This window comes from Carcharhinus amblyrhynchos, chromosome 20, assembly GCF_965287045.1.
Source record: "Carcharhinus amblyrhynchos chromosome 20, sCarAmb.v2.hapA, whole genome shotgun sequence".
In the NCBI taxonomy this organism is placed as follows: Eukaryota; Metazoa; Chordata; class Chondrichthyes; order Carcharhiniformes; family Carcharhinidae; genus Carcharhinus; species Carcharhinus amblyrhynchos.
The window spans coordinates 10,185,067-10,206,827 of NC_137343.1; the positions used below are offsets into that span (position 1 = coordinate 10,185,067).

A 21,761-nucleotide genomic window follows, 5' to 3' on the forward strand; every position below is an offset into this window, starting at 1 on the left:
AAAAACTCACATTCTAATCAGTATTCTGTAAACTGAGTGCGAGCCTTAAATGCACTGTCTGCGATCAGAACTCCCCACTCACCCGACGAAGGAGCAGGACTCTGAAAGCTAGTGGCTTTTGCTACCAAATAAACCTGTTGGGCTTTAACCTGGTGATGTGAGACTTCTTACTGTGTCTCAGAGCACCAGAGGCCCAGGTTCGATTCCCCGTTTGAGTCACTGTCTGTGTGGAGCTTGTACATTCTCCCCGTGTCTGCGTGGGTTTCCTCCGGATGCTCCGGTTTCCTCCCATAGTCCAAAAGATGTGCTGGTTAGGTGCATTGGCCGTGCTAAACGCTCCCTCAGTGTACCCGAACAGGCGCCGGAGTGTGACGACTAGGGGATTTTCACAATAACATCATTGTAGTGTTAATGTAAGCCTACTTGTGACTAATAAATAAATTTTAAAAAAACTGGTGTTGGGAGGAATCAAAACTCAGGAGACTTTGTTGAGGGTCACAAGAGGAATATTTTAATTGCGAACCTGAGGACAATTCAGGCAAGCGCAAGAATTGGACTTCAAGAATTTGAATAGGAATTAATTTCACTCATTCCCGCTCAGAAAATTTACATCCGGAAAAAAAAAATCAGAAATGTCACATCGTATTGTTACCTTTTTTTGTTTTCTTCCCCTTTGTAACAAAATTTTACATATTTTATTTTGTAAAAACATGTCACATTGAGTACAAAATATGCGTGGAGCTTTGATCGTTACAAAGCCAGTTTAGTGCCAACAGGTTGCCACAAACCATTCTCTTTGTCTGACAAACAAGCATAGTTAAGGCCAGTCGATACAATCACCCGCTTTGATCGCAAACCTTTCGAATACTTCCTCTTCTGTTCATCGTGTAAAGGGGAGCAGATCAAAGTCAGCATCGTGATCCATTTGGTGCATGAAGTGTGCCCACAGTTGGTAAAGGGACACTGCCAATGTGGGGGGAGGGGGTGTGAGAAAGAAATCAAAACATCCAAGTTTGATTCCCACCCTATGCCTCCCCCGACTTCTCCCCTCCCGGCACACACACACACACGCACATATAAAGTCAATCTTTTTATATATATGCTGATCTTGAAACTACACCATGCGCGATAGGTGCCTGGACACTTAACAAATTCATCTGAAACTTGTGGGTGAGACCAAAACTAAGAATCGCATACATAAGATAACAAATAATAAATTCAATAAAGACTGTGGGAGAAACCTCTGTACCCAGATCATGGTTAGAATGTGAAACTTAGTACTGTAAGTAGTACTATCATAAGGAATAGATGAAGTGGAGAGCATAGGTGCCTTTTAGGGGAGTCTAGATAAACACACAGGAACAAAAGAAATTGAAGGATATGATGATGGGGTGAGATAAAGTGAGGCTGGAGGGGACTCGTGAACACTAGCATGAGTTTGTTGGGCTGAATGGCCTGCCTCTGTGTTGTAAATTCCGTATAAGAGTAAACCATGCTTTCTGCCACTTTGATAGAAGCCTTGCCTATTTCAAATGGGCTTGTACACCAGCAGAGACTGAATTCGAGACCAAGGGGTCAATTGTTCATCCTCAAATATGGGGCGATTCAGAGGGTGACCCTTGCAGGCAGTGCCACAGTCTCAGTTTTTTTTTGCTGCACTCAGCTGGATGCTTCTGGATTACCCTCCATGCCAGTGTCACCCTGGCAATGCCATGAATAGAGCTAACCACTTGGTGCGGTGAGATGTCCCACGCCAAATCCTGCCAGTGGCAATGTCAATATGCAACAACGAAAATGGTGCTAAAAGGCAAAGACAGCTCTTCATGGAGTTTTGGGCAGGGCCTGAATGGAATGGCTACAGTCTCGTCAATGATAATTTGGAGAAAGTTTTGGTTCATCCTATTATCTTCCTTTCTTCAATATTTTAAAGAAAACCTACACAGCCCTGGGAAATTCTCGGTTCTTTAATAACCAACTTAGAGCTTTAATCATCTGTCCTGTACTGAATCTCTCAGTAAAGTCAAGTAAAAATATGTCCTGACATTGCTCGTTAACCTTATGACACAAGACAAGATTGCTTAGGTTGTAAGAAGTGGCAAAGGAATTGTAAATCCCTCCTTGGGGTCTCCTATAAAATCATTCAAAGCAGCAAATGGTTATTTTTATCTCAAAACTAATTAAGTACAACCCTTGAGTTTGATCTCTTGCACTTCCATTTGTAAAGAATCACTGGGACAAAGGAAATTTTTCCAAAAATGTCTTCACCTGATGTGGCTGCCATTTTGGAGTGCCTGTGTTATTAAAGGTTGTCACATTGGGCTGGAGGCATTCCTAGAGGTTGCAACACATCCAAGTGTCCCTCCCCAGCACTCCCCCTCCATTAATCACCCAACCCACTCATTCCTAAGGTAACGTGATGTCCCATGTCAGTTTGGAAGTTGGGGCATTCAGGACTATCAGTCAAATAGCCCTTTACTTCACAATTTTTGACAAAAAGTGAGGGAAGGAATAAACAAACACTTGTCCTGATGCTAGATTTTCTTCTGGGCTTTTGCACCCAGCATTCTGGGGATTAATCTTCAATTCTTGGTGAATGGAGGACAGCCCTGGTGGTCTGTCAACCCAAAATGTTATTCCTGTGAAATACAGAAGCAACAATCCAAAACCACAGAGGGGGAAAGTTTGCAACACTGAGGGCAGAATTTTCCCATCCTGTCCATCACAGGCTTCGTAGTAGGTGGGACATGGGCCATGCAAAGGCCTGTGGAGTTCGGGCTGATCTTCTGATCTTGGGGCAAGCGTGGTCAGAGAATCCTACCCTGAGACTCCTGGGCCGAGATTTTAACACCTCGCCTGACCTGGAATCGGGGCGGACGCGCCTCGCAGAATGGAATTCTCTGGTGGGATTTTACAAGCCTCCCACAAAGTCACCTTGACGAATCCGGTGTTCAGGTCGGCGTGCCAGATTCACGGCACCGCCCATTTTCCTGGCCATTTTTCGGGTTTTTCTCCGATGATTGACTGTGCATTTGACACCGCAATCGATTAGACCAATCAATTGCCACCAATCGGATCGATTGGACAAGAAAATCAAATTCAACTAATTCGTTAATTGAAAGATTTCAATCCCAGAAACAAAACAAAGAGCGTTGGGATTGCCAATCTCCAGATTGCTAGGTGGAGACGGTCTCTGAGGCATCATGTTCTGAGTTTCAGTGAAAATACTGACAAGAGGTATAACGTTGATGGGCATATTTACAGGATAATTACTCACAGCCAGGGGAGGCATTCATAGCCCTCTCTCTTTGTTAATTGACTGCCATCAGCTAATCTCCAGGCCCTTTGGTCCAAGTTGGCTGTCTGCTGCTTGTTGGCTTGACAAAGATTAAAAAATTATTCGTCAAAATTGCTTGTGGTTATCTGACCACCTGTGGAAGCTGAAGTTATTAGGGGCACAGCGTGAATCTTTGAACTCCGAATCATCAGGTGCTGGCTTTATTTCCTCGCAGAACCTTGTGGTTGCCCTTGACAACGGGGATGGCCTGTGTCACAGTGGTAGGTGGTGTGAATGATTTATTTAAAAGCTTGCTACCTGCAAGCAATTTTCACTGGTACACTCTCTTAACATTGCTGGTCTTACATGTGTGTGTCTGTTTATGCGGTCCTTTTAGTTTTGTTGTGGTAGTCTGCACTGGTCTGTCGTTTTGTCAAACATCAGTGTAAATGTTGTGCTTTTTGTGTGTGCCTAGTATCCCGAGTGCTCACAGGCTGACATAGGAATTATCATTAAAAACCCACCTGATGTCCTTTAGGGAAAGAAATCTGCTGTCCTTACCTGGTCTGGCCTACATGTGATTCCAGAGCCAATGTGATAAAGGCAAAATTTTGGGAAAAAGTTTAGAGGAGATGTGCAAGGCAAGTTTTTTACACAGAAGATAGTGAATGAGTGGAATGTGCTGCCCAGGGAGGTGGTGGGAGCAGCTACAATAGTGGCATTTAAGGGGCATCTAGACAAATACATGAATAGGATGGGAATGGAAGAACATGGTTTTAGTTTAGGCAGGCATCATGATTAGCGCAGGCTAGGAGGGCAGAAAGGCCTTTGCTGTACTGTTCTTTATTCTTTGTTTGTTCTATTGTAGATGCTGGAATCTGAAACCAAGACAGAAAATGTTGGAAAATCTCAGCAGGTCTGACAGCATCTATGGACACAGGATTGAGCCAGTGTTTTGAGTCTAGATGGTTCTTTGAAGGGTCATCTAGATCCAAAACGTTGGCTCAAACCTCTGTCTACAGATGCTGCCAGACCTGCTGAGATTTTCCAGCGAGGGTCATCCAGGATCGAAACATTGGCTCTGATCCCTCTTCACACAAGATGCTGTCAGACCTGCTGAGATTTTACAGCACTTGCTGTTTTTGTTCCCACAGCAATGTGGTTGACTCTTAATCGCCACTCAGTTCAAAGGGCAATTGGGGTGGGCAACAAATGCTGACCTTGCCAGCGACGTCCACACCCCACACTGTGGGGATTGGAGTACCTCGCCCATCCCACCGGATTCTTGTCACAACTCTGGTGGGAACCTGGTGTAAACACATCTGAAAATGACCAAGGTGTGGAAACACTAGTGTCCAACCTCATATGGGAAATCTAGCCTGGCCTGATGTAGTGTGGAGCCTTCCTTGCATCGACCCTTTGCAATGTCACATTTGAATTTGGGGTTTGAATATAGGTTTGCTCCAGGTTGCACCAGGTGAGCTGAGGAGAGGAGCAAAAAGCATCAAAAACCGGCAAGATCTTCAGATGAGCTGGGGATTATATGTTGCAGATGGGAAATCAGGGGCAACTTGGTGGTACAGTGGTTAGCACTGCTGCTTCACAGTGCCAGGGGTCTTGGGTCACTGTCTGTGTGGAGTTAACACAGTAAAAAGTCTGGCAACACCAGGTTTTAGTCCAACCTATTTATTTGATAATATACTCGCAAGCTTTCGGGTTAGCCCCTTTGTCAGGTGAATGGAGAGTTCTGGCCTCAGACAGAGCACATTCTCCCCGTGTCTGCATGGGTTTCCTCCAGGTGCTCCGGTTTCCTCCCACAGTCTGAAAGACGTGCTGGTTAGGCACATTGACCCAAACAGGTGCCGGACTGTGATGACTAGGGGAATTTCACAGTAACTTCATTGCAGTGTTAATATAAGCCTTACCTGTGATGAATAAATTAACTTTAAAAATTTAAATGCTGCCTAATATCTTCTAAATCCATTCACTTTTTTAAGATGTGTTTTCTTTATTCTTCCATGGGATGCGGGCATCGCTGGCAAGGCCAGCATTTGTTATCATCTCTAACTGCCCTTGAATTGAGTGGCAACTAAGTTCCAACCATATTGCTGTGGCTCTGGGGTCACATGTAGGCCAGACCAGGTAAGGACGGCAGATTTCCTTCCCTAAAGGACAGCAGTGAACCAGATGGATTTTTACTACATTCGACAATAGTATTGGGGTCACCTTTAGACTTGTAATTCCAGATTTTCATTGAAACCAAATTCCACCATCTGCTGTGGCCCAGGTCCCCAGAGTAACTCCCTGGATTACTAGTTCAGTGATGACAATACCACTACATCACTGCCTCCCTCTGTATCTTCACATCCACACTGTATTTCCCTTTGGGAAATAGTGGGGAAGTGGCGGAAGGATTCCCCAATTGATTATCAGCCCATTAAATGCATTATGGATAGCCAGCTAGTCCTGGTGTTAGACTTAAACCCAGAGCTTCTGGTCCAGAGGTAGGGGAGCTACTATTGTACCACAAAATGTCCTACTCATTCACTGATCCTCTGTTGACACTGCAGTATCTTGGCCGTAGTGAGGGGGCTAATTCTTGGCTTGACGGGTGGCACGGTGGCGCAATGGTTAACACTGCTGCCTCACAGTGCCAGGGACCCAGGTTTGATTCCTGGCTTGGCTCACTGTCTGTGTGGAGTTTGCACATTCTCCCCATGTCAGCATGGGTTTCCTCCATGTGTTGCGGTTTCCTCCCACGCTTCAATAATGTGTGGTTAGGTTGATTGGCCATGCTAAATTGACCCTGGTTTCAGGAGGATCAGCAGGGTAAATATGTAGGGTTACTGGGCTAGGGTGGGATTGTTCTTGGTGAAGCTCAAAGGGCCAAATGGCCTCCTTCTGTACTGTAGGGATTCTATGATAATTATGGAATACTGTTACATTTAATGGGCATAATAATGATTTTACATTGGAGACATTAATAACATGATTATTTGAAGAACATTGCCACGGGAACACTGGTTCCATAGTCTGATGTTATTGGGCAGCAATTCATAGAAAGAGCTGAACCTTTGGAATGGTGGATTCCCCAGTTTGTGATTTTCTATCCATGGTTAGGAATGGACTGAGCAGCTGTGAACTCAATGATTCCCCATAACTCACCCCTGTGTGAATAATTATCCCCCTTGCAAAAATGCCATCTTGGACTGAACTCCTAAAATCTATTTCATCTCTATTATACCTCTACTTTCTCAGAAGACTAAGGAAATTTGACACGTCAGCTATGACTCTCACCAACTTTTATAAATGCACTATAGAAAGCATTCTTTTTGGTTGTATCACAGCTTAGTATGACTCCTGCTCTGCCCAAGACTGCAAAAAACTACAAAAGGTCGTGAATGTAGCCCAATCCACCACACAAACCAGCCTCCCATCCATTGACTCTGTCTACACTTACCGCTACCTCAGCAAAACAGCCAGCATAATTAAGGACCCCACACACCCTGGACATTCTCTCTTCCACCTTCTTCCGTCGGGAAAAAGATACAAAAGTCTGAGGACACGTACCAACTAACTCAAGAACAGCTTCTTCCCTGCTGCCATCAGACTTTTGAAGAGACCTACCTTGCACTAATTTGATCTTTCTCTACACCCTAGCTGTGACTGTAACACTACATTCTGCACTCTCTCCTTTCCTTCTCTATGAATGGTATGCTTTGTCAATATAGCATGCAAGAAACAATACTTTTCACTGTATACTAATACATGTGACAATAATAAATCAAATCAAGTCAAATCCTCTGCTAAAAATGATTCAAAAGAGTCTAAGAGTTGGTGGTGAAAAGTAGCTCAGGAATCGAAAATAAAAAGAATGCTGCTTATTGAGGACTAGACATTTAAACCAAATATATATTCCTGAGTGTCACCTAAGGACATAGTGTAAAAGGGAGAAGGTGCAGAAACTGCTCAATTTTCACTCCTTTATGCATGGGCAGCTGTTGTGGAAAAATGTCGAGTAGAAAGAGAAATATATGAGTATGAAGAACAGGTGGAGGCCATTCAGCCCATTGAACATGGTCTACTGTTCAATTAGACTATGGTTTTCTGATTCTTAATTCAATTTTCATGCACATTGCTTGATACTTAACACAAATCTAGCCACCATAAGTCTTGAAAGCTCCAATTGATCTCAAGGATGCGCAACCCTTCTGGGGTAGAGGATTAGTACATGGATAAGTACATGGATGGGAAAGGGTTAGAGGGACATGGACCAAACGCAGCTTCTTCCCTGCTGGCATCAGGAATGGACTTAACTTGCACTACATCGACCTTTCTCTACACCCTAGCTATGACTGTAAACACTACATTCTGCACTCTCTCCGTTCCTTCTCTATGAATAGTATGCTTTGTCAGTATAGCATGCAAGAAACAATGCTTTTCACTGTATACACGTGACAATAATAAATCAAATCAAATCAAAACCAAACTTGAACAATTGGGACTAGCTGGGAGGGCACCATGGTCAGCATGGACCAGTTGGGCTGAAGGGCCTGTTTTCGTGCTGTATGGCTCTATGACTCTATGATTTCAGATTTCACTGTTCAATGATTTCAGATTTGACTCCTTGAACAGCCTAGTTCAAATTGTAAGATCAGATCCCACTTTTTTCTTGATATCCCCTCAGGGTAACAGTCCCCCCATATGTCTAAACTACTAAATCCTTCTCAAACACTTGAGTCAACTTTCACCTCTTTCCAAGGGGATATAGGCCATGCTTAAGCAAACTTTCCTTATGAAACTCTTGGAAACACTGTTATCATTCTGGCAGATCTCCCTCCAAGACTAATTAATCTTTCTGGACGTACAGTGCCTAAAACGATTACAGGACGCTGGAAACACAACTGAAACGTAACTACTTTGCCCTTTGTATTCTGACTTGATTGAATACAACATTCCATCGGGCTGTTTCATTGAATAGAAATTTCCGAGAGTGGATATTTAAGGGTATTGGCTTTATTTCTATGTTCCCAACAGAGTTGCTACTGATGTTTAAAAGAACGAGACGTCTGAGAATTGTTTTATTCTTTCACAGGATGTGGACGTCGCTGGCTAGGCCAGCACTTGTTGCCCTTGAGAAGGTGGTGGTGAGCTGCCTTCTCGAACCGCTGCAGTCCACATGGTGTAGATACACCCACTGTGCTGTTAGGGAGGGATTTTGACCCAGCGGCAGTGAAAGAGCGGCGATACAGTTCCAAGTCAGGATGGTGAAGGGGACTTGCAGGTGGTGTTGTTCCTATACATCCTCAGCCCCTTGTCCTTCTAGTGGCAGAGGTCATGGGTTTGGAAGATGCTGTTGAAGGAGCCTTGGTGCAGTTGCGCCCTTGAATGGTACACACTGCTGCTGACTTCTATCAGTGGTGGAGGGAATTGGAGAGATAACCAGCGCAACTCAATTAGACAGAGGATCTGTTTAGTAAAAGACACTACACTAACCTAATGGTGATCAGAATGTTGATTCCAAAACGTGGCCTGGGAGTGTTAGACAATCAGTAGACCCGTCAAGTCAATCAATCTGCAAACTAAACACTAAATAATGTTATAACACATCTGGTTTGTTCAGAGTGTGGAAGTGAAATGACTACAGTTTTAATTAACTTCTGGCTAATGGAAGTTTTCACAGAAAATTGGGAAGATAAGAAATTTATTGACTTAACCGCTTTAGTGACCTTCATTATAGCAGAACTTTACTCCCTTCATCTGCATGGTGAAAATACAGGTAGTAATCACATATCTGCTCACTCTCAATGCGTCTTCCTTCAGGAGCTATAGTTTCCGGTGGAAGAGAGTAGCATCCTCCTTTCCCACTGATCAATCCAGACTAAATGGATTGCACTATCAGACCTGATGGTTCGGTGCAGCGAAGGGTGCACCCATCACAGTGGCGGATGTCCACTGCTCTATCAGTGAGCTGAGAGCTACAGCTAGTCTCAGACTAGCAAGACACATTTGGATCATTTTAAAATGAGCTGTGTCACAGTCCGGCAGATGACGGTGGGGGGTGGGTGTCGGGAATGGTCAATCGCATCCCGGAGGATGGCAAACTGGGTTTGCTGTCTCCTCACATCAGACGTGCTAGCCCATGTCAAGTGACTGGACGAGACAGCCCTGAACGACAGATGGCAACAACAGTCGGAAACCGGCGCACGTTCTGAGAGATGCAAGAAGGGAAAGGCTTTCTCAACCCACGATGGACTGCTGACAGCGATCAGCTGCTTCTTACACTGTTAACCATTGGCCATCACAATATGGAAATAGGTGGGTGTTGGGTAAATGCTCAACCTGTCTCCCTTACCCCCACTTCTCTCAATCTTAACAATGAGACTTTGTCTAGCATAAAGTCCTTCTCTCCCCCACCCCATCCTCAAATAAGAGATGACCAGATCCCATTGGGATTTTTTGCAGGGATAAACCACCCCCTTCCCTCTGCATCTCAGCCCCCAGTTCAGTTCAAGCAAAACAATAAAAGTAACTACTAAAGTTCCGTTCTTTCTCGTCACAGAGCCTGTTCAAGCAAACAGATTCCTCCCTTAGAAGAAGCATGAATTTTCGGTCACCGTGTCTTGCGAATTTTCCTCTTCCTAAAGATGGTCTTCCGGCGTGTCTATGCTATGCAGTTACTAACTCCAGCTGTGTTTGGTGACCTTGACTCTAGATAGTTGATGCACTTGGAAAGCTAATAGCTGCAGACTTACTAAAAGAAGCCACCCATCGGGTGGGAAGGAGTCCTGGCCAGGGAAAGGGAAGGGAAACACAGCCATGTTTCGAATGCATTTTACCGGCAGAATCATCTGGGGGCGTAATCCTCAGGGACGCCGGTAAGGTTTCTGAGTTTGAGGGCCGTGTCAACGGTCTTGATGAAACTGTCAATCATCTTCCTCATCTCCGGCGTGTACGGATCATATTCCAGCTTCCGAAGGCCGGAGCGTTTGAAGTTGCCATCCTTTTGGCTCTCGACGCACAGAAGACGGTCGTCGGAGACGTTGAGGCCCAGGACGGAGACCATTTTTTTCAGTTGGTTAAAGAGGTCGCGCTTGAGATCCTCATAGTGAACCACCAGCACTTTCCTGCCGTACTTTAGCCAGTCGAGTGTGTGCGAAACCCACCATGGTGCGTAGTTTTTCACAAATTCAGGCCACTCTGTCAAGGCAAAAGACAAAATGTTAACATTTCATAAAGGCTTCCTTTTTTACACCCCTGATTTCACTTGAACTCAGGTACACGCGATAAAGAAATGCTCATTTTCTTTTAGCAGGTCAAACGTTTCTCCTCCCACTGCCCCTGGCACAGGTTGGTGTAGCATTGACTGTGAAGACTGGGGGGAATCTGATGCTTGGGGGGCAGGTGGGAAGCTGGCATTGACTGTTGGGCAAGGGCGAGTAGGGCATTGAATGCTGGTTAGGATCAGGGGAGAGGCAGAGGGTTGGGGAGCCCCTGCGGTCTCCATGGTGGGGTGGGGAGAAGGTTTTTTTTGAGTGATTGGGGTGTTCCCTTAGATTTGGTTCCCCAATCTCAGAGCAACCAAGCTTTGCCAGTGTGTTTAGCACTCCCCCCACACGATGGCGTGAATCAAACCCAGCTGATCTCTTGTGGCAGAATGTGTTAAGATCTGAGAGAAAACCAACCTGATTCTCAGGAGATGGTGGGGGAGTCCAGAACTCAGAGTCTGACTGAGGGGAGGAGAAATTTCTTCACCCAGAGAGTATTCAATGTATAGAATTCGCTACCACAGAAAGTACTTGAGGCCAAAACATTGTCTGATTTCAAGAAGAAATTAGATATAGCTCTTGAGGCATAAGGGATCAGGGATATGGGGAGAAAGGGGCAATCAAGATATTGAATTCAATGATCAGCCATGATCAAAATGAATGGCAGAGCAGGCTCGAAGGGTCAAATGGCCCTCTCCTGCTTTCTATGTTTCTGTGTTTCTCGAGGGAACCAATACTCTGCCTTTTTGTGATAAGATTTTGGCCACTGGGTACATTCAATCGCTGAATACTGGGGGAAAAATAGGCTGATAAGATGAAGCCATGAAGATATCAGCATCGGATCATTACTGTCTCATGGCTGAGTGTTCTAACCGTGGTCAGGAGCTGATGTCATGTATCACAGCTTGGTATGGCTCCCGCTCTGCCCAAGGCCGCAAGAAAATACAAAGGGTTGTGAACGTAGTCCAGTCCATCATACAAACCAGCCTCTCATCCATTGACTCCGTAAACACTTCCCACTGCCTTAGAAAAGCAGCCAGCATAATCAGAGACCCCGTGTATCCCGGACATACTCCCTCCCACCTACATCCGTCAGGAATAAGATACAAAAATCTGAGATTACGTACCAACCGGCTCAAGAACAGTTTGCCATCAGACTTTTGTATGGACCTACCTTATATTAAAGTTGATCTTTCTCTACACCCTAGCTATGGCTGTAACACTACATTCTGCAGTCTTTCCTTTCATTCTCTATATGCAGTATGTTTTGTCTATATAGCATGCAAGAAACAATACTTTTCACTGTATCCCAATACATGTGACAATAATAAATCAAATCAAATCCTTTTCCCCATGTACTCTATGAACAGTATGCTTTGTCTGTATAGCGCACAAGAAACAATACTTTTCACTGTATACCAATACATGTGACAATAATAAATCAAATCAAATAATTTCATCCCCTCATCTCCTGCCTGAAAAAATGTCTTTGTCAACACACAATAATGAAGAGAAAACTTTGAAGGACTTTTAAAAAGTTTCTGCGTTCCTTTTCCTTGTAAAAGTTACCCTATCCGACAGCAAACATTTCTCAACTTTATGCAACAGCCTCCTGGCTTGGTTAGCTGGGTAGCAGCCAGAGATGCCCAAGTGTATGAACTTTTTATTCTATTCTCCCAGTCAGATGCGCAGAGCAGATGCCTGATTAAGCAGCTAACTGTAGCCAAGTCCCCACTGAATCATCAGACAGAGAAGCTATTTCATTAAGCAGATATAGGGCAATTCACCTTGTCTAATCACAGCACATAAAACTTTGCTTTACAATGGCCCCGAGGAGATCATAAAACTAATGCCACGGAACAGCGTGACAATTTAACAGATACTTCCGTCTCTGGCAAAGGCAACAGCTGGGGCAACATGTCTGGAGCTGAAGGATGAAGAGAGGGGCTGAGCGTGGCAATGCTATTACAGTGTGTAATATCCCCTGCCATAGTTTGCATCGGATTCCACGGATAACTGAGCATCTTTCAGCTGCATCACCAACAATATCTTCAAGTAAACATTGTCAGTTGGCCGTTATTTCATCAACTCAGCATTTGTCAACTCAACCCCTTCCAACCCCATGGGTAGTGGAGGGCACCTTGTGGCCTGGGGGCCCATCTAGGTTCTGAGCCTGACCCCACAAAACATTCTTGCCAACTGTTGCCCACCTGCAGGTTGCCACATTCCGCTGATTTCAGTCCCGGGTTTTTTTTTTCCGACTGGTGTGACTGAGGTGATATGGACACAAAGCAAGGGCGAGTGAAGTGTGTGCTGAGTGCTCGCAACATTGACTGTGAGAGCTGCACGCTCCCTCCCTGTCCAAAGTGTCAATATTTATTTTCTTTCTATGATTTGAAGTTGATGATAATTCTATTAACATATAAATTATGGAGCATTTTCTACAACTCGTTCTGAAATATTTGGTGTGTGTTAAATGTACTTAATCTTATTCATAGAATTATTGGATCCCTACGGTGCAAAAGGAGGCCAATCGGTCCATTAAGCCTGCAATCCCTATCCCTGTAACCCCATGTATTATCCCTGCCAATCCCCTGACAATTTGCCATGGCCAATTAACCTAACTTGCACATCTTTGAAGCGTGGGAGGAAACTGGAGCATTGAAACATAGAAACTAGAAGCAGGAGTAGGCCATTTGGCCCTTCGAGCCTGCTCTGCTATTTATTTTGATTATGGCTGATCATCGAATTCAATATCCTGATCCTGCCTTTCTCCCCATATCCCTTGATCCCTTTTGCCCCGAGAGCACTTTATGATTTCTTCTTGAAATCACACAACGTTTTGGCAAGAACAGCTTCTTCCTTGCTGCCATCAGACTTTTGAATGGACCTGTCTTATATTAAGTTGGAGTGGGTACCCAGTACTGGGTGCCATACTGAGGTTCAGCAAATGGACCTCCTCCTTCTTACAAACCAGAGTGCTCCAGCACTGGTTTTGAAGTGAATAAGAGGGAGTTTTAGTTTACTTTTAACCTTTGTTACACCTTATTCTGAACACTGTCAGTGGATGTCCAGAATGGGAAGGTATTCCATTTGCTAGCATCCCTATGAATGCAAAACACGCACAAAAAAACAAATAAATTTAACAGGTTCATCGACGTGTTGCTTCTTTCTAAAAAAAACCCCTAACATTTGTGGTTTGACTCTGTGCAGTAGGCACATTTCCTGCAGGTGTGTTAAACATACAGATACCTGCCTTACCAGAAGTCCGTTAACATTGACTTCAACCTGTACCCTCTGGACAAGCTAACGTTAGGAAATCTCTGTTGGTTTTTCAAGAAAGACTGGGCCAAGCCACCTTATTCTTTATTCCATTTCTTATATTCTTATGAAAACTCCCTGGGGCCACCTGCAAAGATGATTCTTCTAGTAACGCAATTCCTGACTTGACTGGTTTTCTTCCCCAATATTTTATTCGTGGTGCTGTCCACGCTATGAACTTTGACCTTCTGCATAGCCAAAGGGAAAAAGGTTGAAGCATCAGCACTTATGCTCAACATAAAATGACATTTATTCATAGCATCCCTACATTGCAGTACGAGGCCATTCAGCCCATCAAGCATGCACAGACAGCAATCACACCCAGACCTTATTCCCACGTATTAACCCTGCTAATCCCCGTAACACTAAGGGTCAATTTAGCATGGCCAATCAATGTAACTCACACATCTTTGGGGTGTGGGAGGAAACTGGAGCACCCAGAGGAAACCCACACAGACATGGGGAGAACGTGCAGACTCCACACAGACAGTGACCCGAGGGCAGAATCGAACCCAGGCCCCTGGCGCTGTGAGGCAGCAGTGCTAACCACTGTGCCACAGTGCCACTCCAAATATTTGTGCTCATTTCCAGCAAACTCTGTCAATGATTTAGTCATCAGCATTCCCTCTGCAAACTACTGGCATGGGGACAGAGAGAGCCGGCATGGATTCAATAGGCTAAATTGGGATTTGTACATGGGATTTAATGGGATTGAAAGTTATAGATAGGCCTGGTTGGTATGGATATGATCGGCGCAACTTGTGGGCCAAAGGGCCTATTTGTGCTATAGTGTTCTATGTTCTATGGCCGCCTTCTGTGTCATAATGAGCCGAATTCTCTTTCAAGGATTGGGAACCCAACATGGGGCCTAGTTCCGTGACCTACCTCGGGGAGCTAATTAAAAGCCAGGGATGTGGGCTCACTATCCAACCAGATGTGTTCATTTCATTCTTCCAGTGTTGAACAATTCGAGTCACACCACAGCTCAAAGGTCATGTGGCATTTACTGTTTGAGTACGTGATGTGTATATTAGCCAATCTGAGCTAGGCCTTTTCCACTACTCTAGGTTTCTAGACTCTAAAGGTGTCCAGAAGAGAGTGCGGGAATATGGTTTGGAGGTTGGTGTCTTTAATGGGATGATCCCTGAGGGCCACATGACTGGGCTGGGCCCTATGGAGCAGCGGCTTGGGAAACTGAGCCAATCGGATGCCAAGGTATCCAGGGTCAGGAAGGAGTGTCAGTTGGTCACAGAGCAGTAGAGAGTAGAGGTGTATTACAGTTCTGTAGACCATCACTTGTACATGTATAAATATTGTTGTTAATAAACCCTTCATAATTTGAAGCCACAATGTGTCACCTTCAAAGTTATGACATGTGGGCTGGGATTTTCACAAAAAAGTTCCCAACATGCAGGAAAATGGGAGTAAATCCGGCCAGTTTTTGTTTAAAGTGGTTTCCAGAATGAACCTTCAACACTCTGCATCACCGGTGGACGGCACAGTGGTTAGCACTGCTGCCTCACAACACCAGGGGCCCAGGTTCGATTCTCGGCTTGGGTCACTATCTGTGTGGAGTTTGCACATTCTCTCTGTGTCTGCGTGGGTTTTCCCCAGGTGCTCTGGTTTTCTCCCACAATTTGAAAGACGTGTTTGTTAGGTGCATTGACTCGAATAGGTTCCGGACCGTAGCGACTAGGGGAATTTCACAGTGACTTCATTGCAGTATTAATGTAAGCCTTACTTGTGACTATTAAATAAGTTTTAACTTTAACACAGAGAGCCCAAGGGGGATTCACTCTGGAAACCTGTGGATCATTGAGCAGGGCCTGTTCCCGCCTGGGAGGTTGGCAGCATGGCGCTGAGTAGGCCAATGCGCGTGTGCCGATCTGTCAGAGCGGAGTTCGGAGAGGGCACAGTGAACCCCCGTTGCCAGCATCCCAACCACTGGCCAGCCCCGCGAGCCCCCCGCCATCGCTAGCCTTCTGACCCCACCACCCCTAGTCGCTGGCCTACTGGACCTCCCTGGTTCAGCCCTGACTCCCCCAACCTCCGGCCAGCCCCTATTTCCCTCACCAGGAACAGGCCTTCGACTCTCCAGGCCTGCATTGATCATGCCGCCCAACTGAACTAAAACCCCCTACTCTTCCGGGGACCATATCCCTCTGTTCCCATCCTATTCATGTATTTAAATATTATTTGTTAATTATATGTATTTCACCTCCCCCCTGGATAGCCAACCCTGATCCCTCTTTTCCCTCCCTCTCCCAGTGATCCCAATGCAAAGTGACTGCAAGAATTTCGCCGTCCCCCCCCTCCCCCTCAGCGATCATGCCCCCAATAGGCCCCACCCTCCCCCCATATGCCTAACCCCCTGGCATTGCCCGAGGGGTACACCCACCCTTATCCCTGACTTCCTGGAGGTGGGGGGGGCGGGGGGGGGGCCCTCAACAGCCTCTCTTCCCACCAGCGGGGGTGAACCACCTGTTCCGCATTGGTCAGGAACAGGAGTAAACCCCGTTTGACGGAACCACTCCCAGCCAGGGGTGGGGGATGCTAGTGAGCTCGGAGACTTCAATCCCAGGCCTGCGAATCAGATGGAAATGCTGATTTCCGTATCGTAATCAGCTCCACGCCGATTTCTGGCGCAGGGCTGATTACGCTGAAATAATTACATGTGGAAGCCGCGAAATGGCCCCTGCTGATGTCTCACAGGCTCACTGCACTGCACAAGTAGAGCCGCGGACTGGGAGAATCACCCCCATGGTGTTGAGATAGATGATCAGCTATAGGATCATAGAATCGCTACAGTGCACAAGGAGGCCATTCAGCCCGTTGACCTTGCACCAACAACAATCCAACCAAAGCCCTATCCCCGTAACCCAACACCAAGGGTCAATTTAAGAACAAAGAACAACACAGCACAGGAAACAGGCCCTTTGGCCCTATGACCAGAATGGGCGCCACCCATTTGAACATTCAATGAGCGCCTCATTCCAATCCTTCTTCTACCTATGACTTTTGTCTACGCCTCTTGGACTCTACAATAAAGGGGTGCAAATTTAGAGAATTATACGTGTGCCAGATTAAGGGAGGTCTAACTTAGGGACAATTTGTGAACACCAATCAGCCTAAAAGCACGTTTTTGAGGCATGGGAGGAAACCAGAGGACCCAGAGAAAACCCACGCAAGCACGGGGAGAATGTGCAAACTCCCACAGACACCGACCCAGTTGGAGATCCGACCCAGGTCCATGTATCTGCACAGCAAACAGTGATAGTCACTGAGCTGTCGTGTTGCCCAACAGTTGGTCCGGTTTAAGCGTACACTAACGACATGAAGCACTAGGCAACTCTCGAAGCAACATCCAAGAACAGCCCTCGCACGACCCACCGCGTGTACGCCCCTTGTTGGCCAACAAGGTGGATGTAAAAAATTTAACATGGCCAATCAACCTAACCTGCACCCCATCCATTGACTCTGTGTACACTTCTCACTGTCTCAGCAAAGCAGCCAGCATAATTAAGGACCCCGGGCATTCTCTCTTCCACCTTCTTCCTTCGGGAAGGAGTTACAAAAGTCTGAAGTCATGTACCAACCGACTCATGAGCAATTTGTTCCCTGCTGCTGTTAGACTTCTGAATGAACCTACTATGCAGTAACTTAATCTTTCTCTACACCCTAGCTATAACTGTAACACTACATTCTGCACTCTCTTGTTTCCTTCTCTGTGTACAATATGCTTTGGCTGTATAGAGCGCAAGAAATAATACTTTTCACTGTATGTTAATACATGTGACAATAATAAATCAAATCAAATCAAATCAAATCTTTGATGATAATGAATGGTGGAACCACCTCAAAGGACTGAATAACCTTTCCCCGCTCCTATTTTCTATGATTCTACATTTATCTGCAGATGCAGTGAACATCAATTGATTAGAATCCCAGGAATGCTGAAATCAGCAAGTCAAAATGCAATAAATAATCCATCATTGATGAAACTGCTTTTATTTTGTCAAATGTAACTGAACCATTGGGATAAGTATTCAGAGCCATCAAATAATGTCAAGAACACTGAACAATGTCACATTCTCTCCGTAATGCGCTAAACAGTCAGCCTAGATGTGCGCGGGATTTCCGGCTACTCATGTCATCAGATTCTCCAGTCCCGCTGCAGTGAATGGAGATTTGATTGAGCGCCAAATTGTCCACAGTCTCTGGCAGCAATGGTGGGGCGTGAGTAGCCGGAGAATTCTGGCCTCCATACTCGGTCTTGTGGGGTAACAGTGCAGAAGCAAAAACAGTTCAAAGTGCAACAAGTCTAAAGTTTATTTGTCCATCACAAGTAGGCTTGCATTAACACTGCAATGAAATTACTGTGAAAATCCCCTAGTTGCCACACTCTGGCACCTATTAAAGTACACTGAGGGACAATTTAGCATGGCCAATCCATCTAACCAGCACATCTTTTGGACTGTGGGAGGAAACCAGAGCACCCGGAGGAAACCCACGCAGACATGGGGAGAGTGTGCAGACTCCACACAGACAGTGACCCAAATCGGGAATCGAACTCAGGTCCCCCGGTGCTGTGGGGCAGCAGGGCTAACCACTGCACCACCGTGCCGCCAAGAAGATTGTGCAGCAGTGGAATCCTTTACAAGTACTGTTCTTTGATACTCGATTTGATGATTGCCCACGCGTGTAGCAAACAGTGACCCTTGTGTCAAAATGGGGATTGCCTCCCCATACTTTACACCATCCTCCTGAAAAGATGTGCTTGGCTGGGGAGAAGGAAAGAAGACTCAATATTAGCAAAGAGATCAAAAGTCATCCATAAACTCCACAATCTCACTTTCATTTCTGACAGTCAATCTAATGCTGCTTTTCAATCACAGCTTAATTTAAATATGGCATTGCAGGTACTGGTGTAATGAAATGTATAAATCACTTGGATTCAGTTTGAAGAGTTCAAAGAACATTCATCGACCATAGGCTGAAGGCTTTCAGGCCCATGAGATTAAATTAAACTTCACTTCCTGATATCTGCTTTTATAGTGTCTTATTAGGTCTCTCAGAGTCAGGACAAGCTCTAGGTTTGAACATTAATGTTGTGGATGTGGAGAGTGGGTGGAAGATAGGTTGTAGGAATAAAACAGCATATGGTATTTCCCTTGGCATCTTATGCAGGAAGACTCCCAATTTTCTTTCAATCATTGTGCGATGACTGATGACAGAGGTGTGTTGTTTGATGTGCCACATGGGCGGAATGGAAGTTTTAGTCTAACATAATAAATAGTCAGGTGATTGGGCCAAGGGTGATGTCACCAATGCGCTAACACTGACTGTCTAGTTCTCTGCCAGCTTATTCACCACAGGCCACTGGATGCATCGTTGAATCAGAATCCCTGCAGTATAGAAAGAGGCTCTTCGGCCCACCAAGCCTGTACTGACTCTCTGATGGAGCATTCCACCCAGGCCCTTTCCATTTAACCCCACACATCCCCCTGATCTACACACTTCTGATCACTAACGGCCATGGCCAATCCATCTAACCAGCACATCTTTGGAGTGTGGGAGGAAACCAGAGCACCCAGAGGAAACCCACGCAGACACGGGGAGAACGTGCAGACTCTGCAAGACAGCGACCCAAGCCGGCAATCGAGCCTGAGTCCCCAGTGCTGTGAGGCAGCAGCGCTCACCACTGTGCCACCGTGCCGCCCAATTCATCCATTATTATCTCGCTGTTCCGTAGGGGAGAGGTTTTGAACTGTTCATTTGAACAGTCACATATTGTATAAAAGTCAACAATACTCCATAATAATCTACTGCATGCTTTACAATAATTTTACACCGTTAACCCAACCTCTGAGTCTTAAATCTTATCAAGCTGTGTATAAAATATTAAAATCAAACATTGCTCGCTAGCTGAACTTTGAACAAAGTGGCACTGTAATACATCTCCTCAATAACACCGATAGCATTTTGTTTTAAAGCACTGAGGGGGGGTAAAGCACAAAAAAGGAAATCATAGCGCTACAAAATGATTTGGTAATCAGATAGATCACAAATCAGCATTATGGGAAACATTCTAATGTAATTTTAAAATACAGAGATTATAAAAATGCACAGTGGCTTTTTGTACACACATGAAATGTTCCCCAAATTCAGAACCCTTTGTACCCCATTTAAGGCTGAGTTTTCAGTGAGTCTAACTCTCTTACCCACTATCCGGAAGTTCAATCAGCAATTCTCCATGGATGGCATGGTGGCACAATGGGTAGCACTGGGTCCCGGGATCAATTTTGACCTCAGGTCACTGTCTGCATGGAGTTTGCACATTCTCCCCGTGTCCGTGTGGGTTTCCTCCGGGTTTCTGGTTTCCTCCCACAGACCAAAGATGTGCAGGTTAAGTGCATTGGCCATGCTAAACTGACCCTAGTGTCAAAGGGTTCACAGGGTAAATATGTGGAGTTATGGGAATAGCGCCTGGATGGGATTGTTTCGGTGCAGACTCATTGGGCCGAGTGGCCTCCTTACGCGCTATAGGGATTCGATGATCATCAGCTTGCGTTATGAGTGTCACTGCTGTGGTTACAGCCTGGAAATTCAATGGTAAGTGCATCAAATGGAGTTCTTTGGGGTCAATTTTGTCTGACGCACAAAGTAACATGGTGAGAACATTAGAGACAAAAATGCAATCAAGTCTTGAGCGACCTGTGACATTCAGCTGTGTAGATCAGCCGGTTGTCAATGTATGTAATTGCAATACGATGCAACAATTTAGTTATCTCTTCATTATCAGGCAACCCCCCATTGGATTTGAATCTGTAAATTAATGATCTCCCCTGGGGTGAAGTTGAGTCTAATGAGCATATTTTTACAACCAGTGACTGTCATAAGAGAGTTTACAATTTAATGGACTCCTGAGCATCATTTATTTTGTTCCATAAAATCAACGTGAGTTTAAAAAACATAACCAAAAAAAAAATAGATTATTAAACAGATATCATCTACCTTTTGTGGAACTGTGAATGTCATATCAATTTCTGGAACTTGACACAATAGTTGAATGGGCTGCTACCTGCATTGTATCATTTGTTCCGACATTTCACAGCACGTGTGTGTTCTGGCTTAATATACAACAGTCCCACTCCACACGGGGTCAGTACCAATTGGTGTGGGGTAATGGCTTCTATGTCATCTCAGATATGTTAAGGGCTGAAGAGGAACTTGGCCTGGCTGCTACTCTGTAGTGTATAAAGATAGGTTAACAATTCCTGATCCCACCAGAGTCCACTTGGCTCCTGGAAGCTGCAAACATTGAACTATCTCCCAGTCCTTTCATGGCATGTGGGTGTCACTGGCAAGGCCACCCTGAATTTCCCTTGCTCTGAGAAGCTTGTCAGGCCATTGCAAAAGGGGTCTGGAGTCACACGTAGGCCAAATTGGGTAAGGACAGCAGATTTCCTTCCCTAAAGAATGTGAGTGAAACAGATGGGTTTTTACAACAATCGACAATCATAGCATCATAGAACGCCCAACTTGTACAGTGCAGAAGGAGGCCATTTGCCCATCGAGTCTACACTGACTTTTATCCAGCCTTACCTCGTAACCCTCACTATAGGTTAACGCCTCACTACAGGAAGGATGTGGAAGCTATTGAAAGGGTACAGAGGAGATTTACAAGGATGTTGCCTGGATTGGGAGGCATGCCTTATGAAGATAGGTTGAGGGAGCTGGGACTCTTCTCCCTGGAGAGACAAAGGTTGAGAGGCGACCTGATAGAGGTTTATAAAATGTTGAGAGGAATAGATAGGGTGGACTCTCAGAGGCTATTTCCCCAGGTTGAAATGGTGGTTATGAGAGGACACAGATTTAAGGTGCAGGGAAGCAAGTAC

The 21,761-nt window shown here is 45.3% G+C and overlaps 1 protein-coding gene across 1 annotated transcript in view; it reads right to left on the reverse strand.

Moving 5' to 3' along the window:
* Positions 1-484: 484 nt before the first annotated feature.
* Positions 485-21,761, reverse strand: part of wscd2 (WSC domain containing 2) — a 254,302-nt gene continuing 233,025 nt past the window's right edge. The window contains exon 8 of the mRNA XM_080208075.1: positions 485-10,474. Coding sequence (XP_080064201.1) covers positions 10,122-10,474 — 353 coding nt within the window. The 3' untranslated portion in view covers positions 485-10,121. The remainder of the gene's footprint in view (positions 10,475-21,761) is intronic.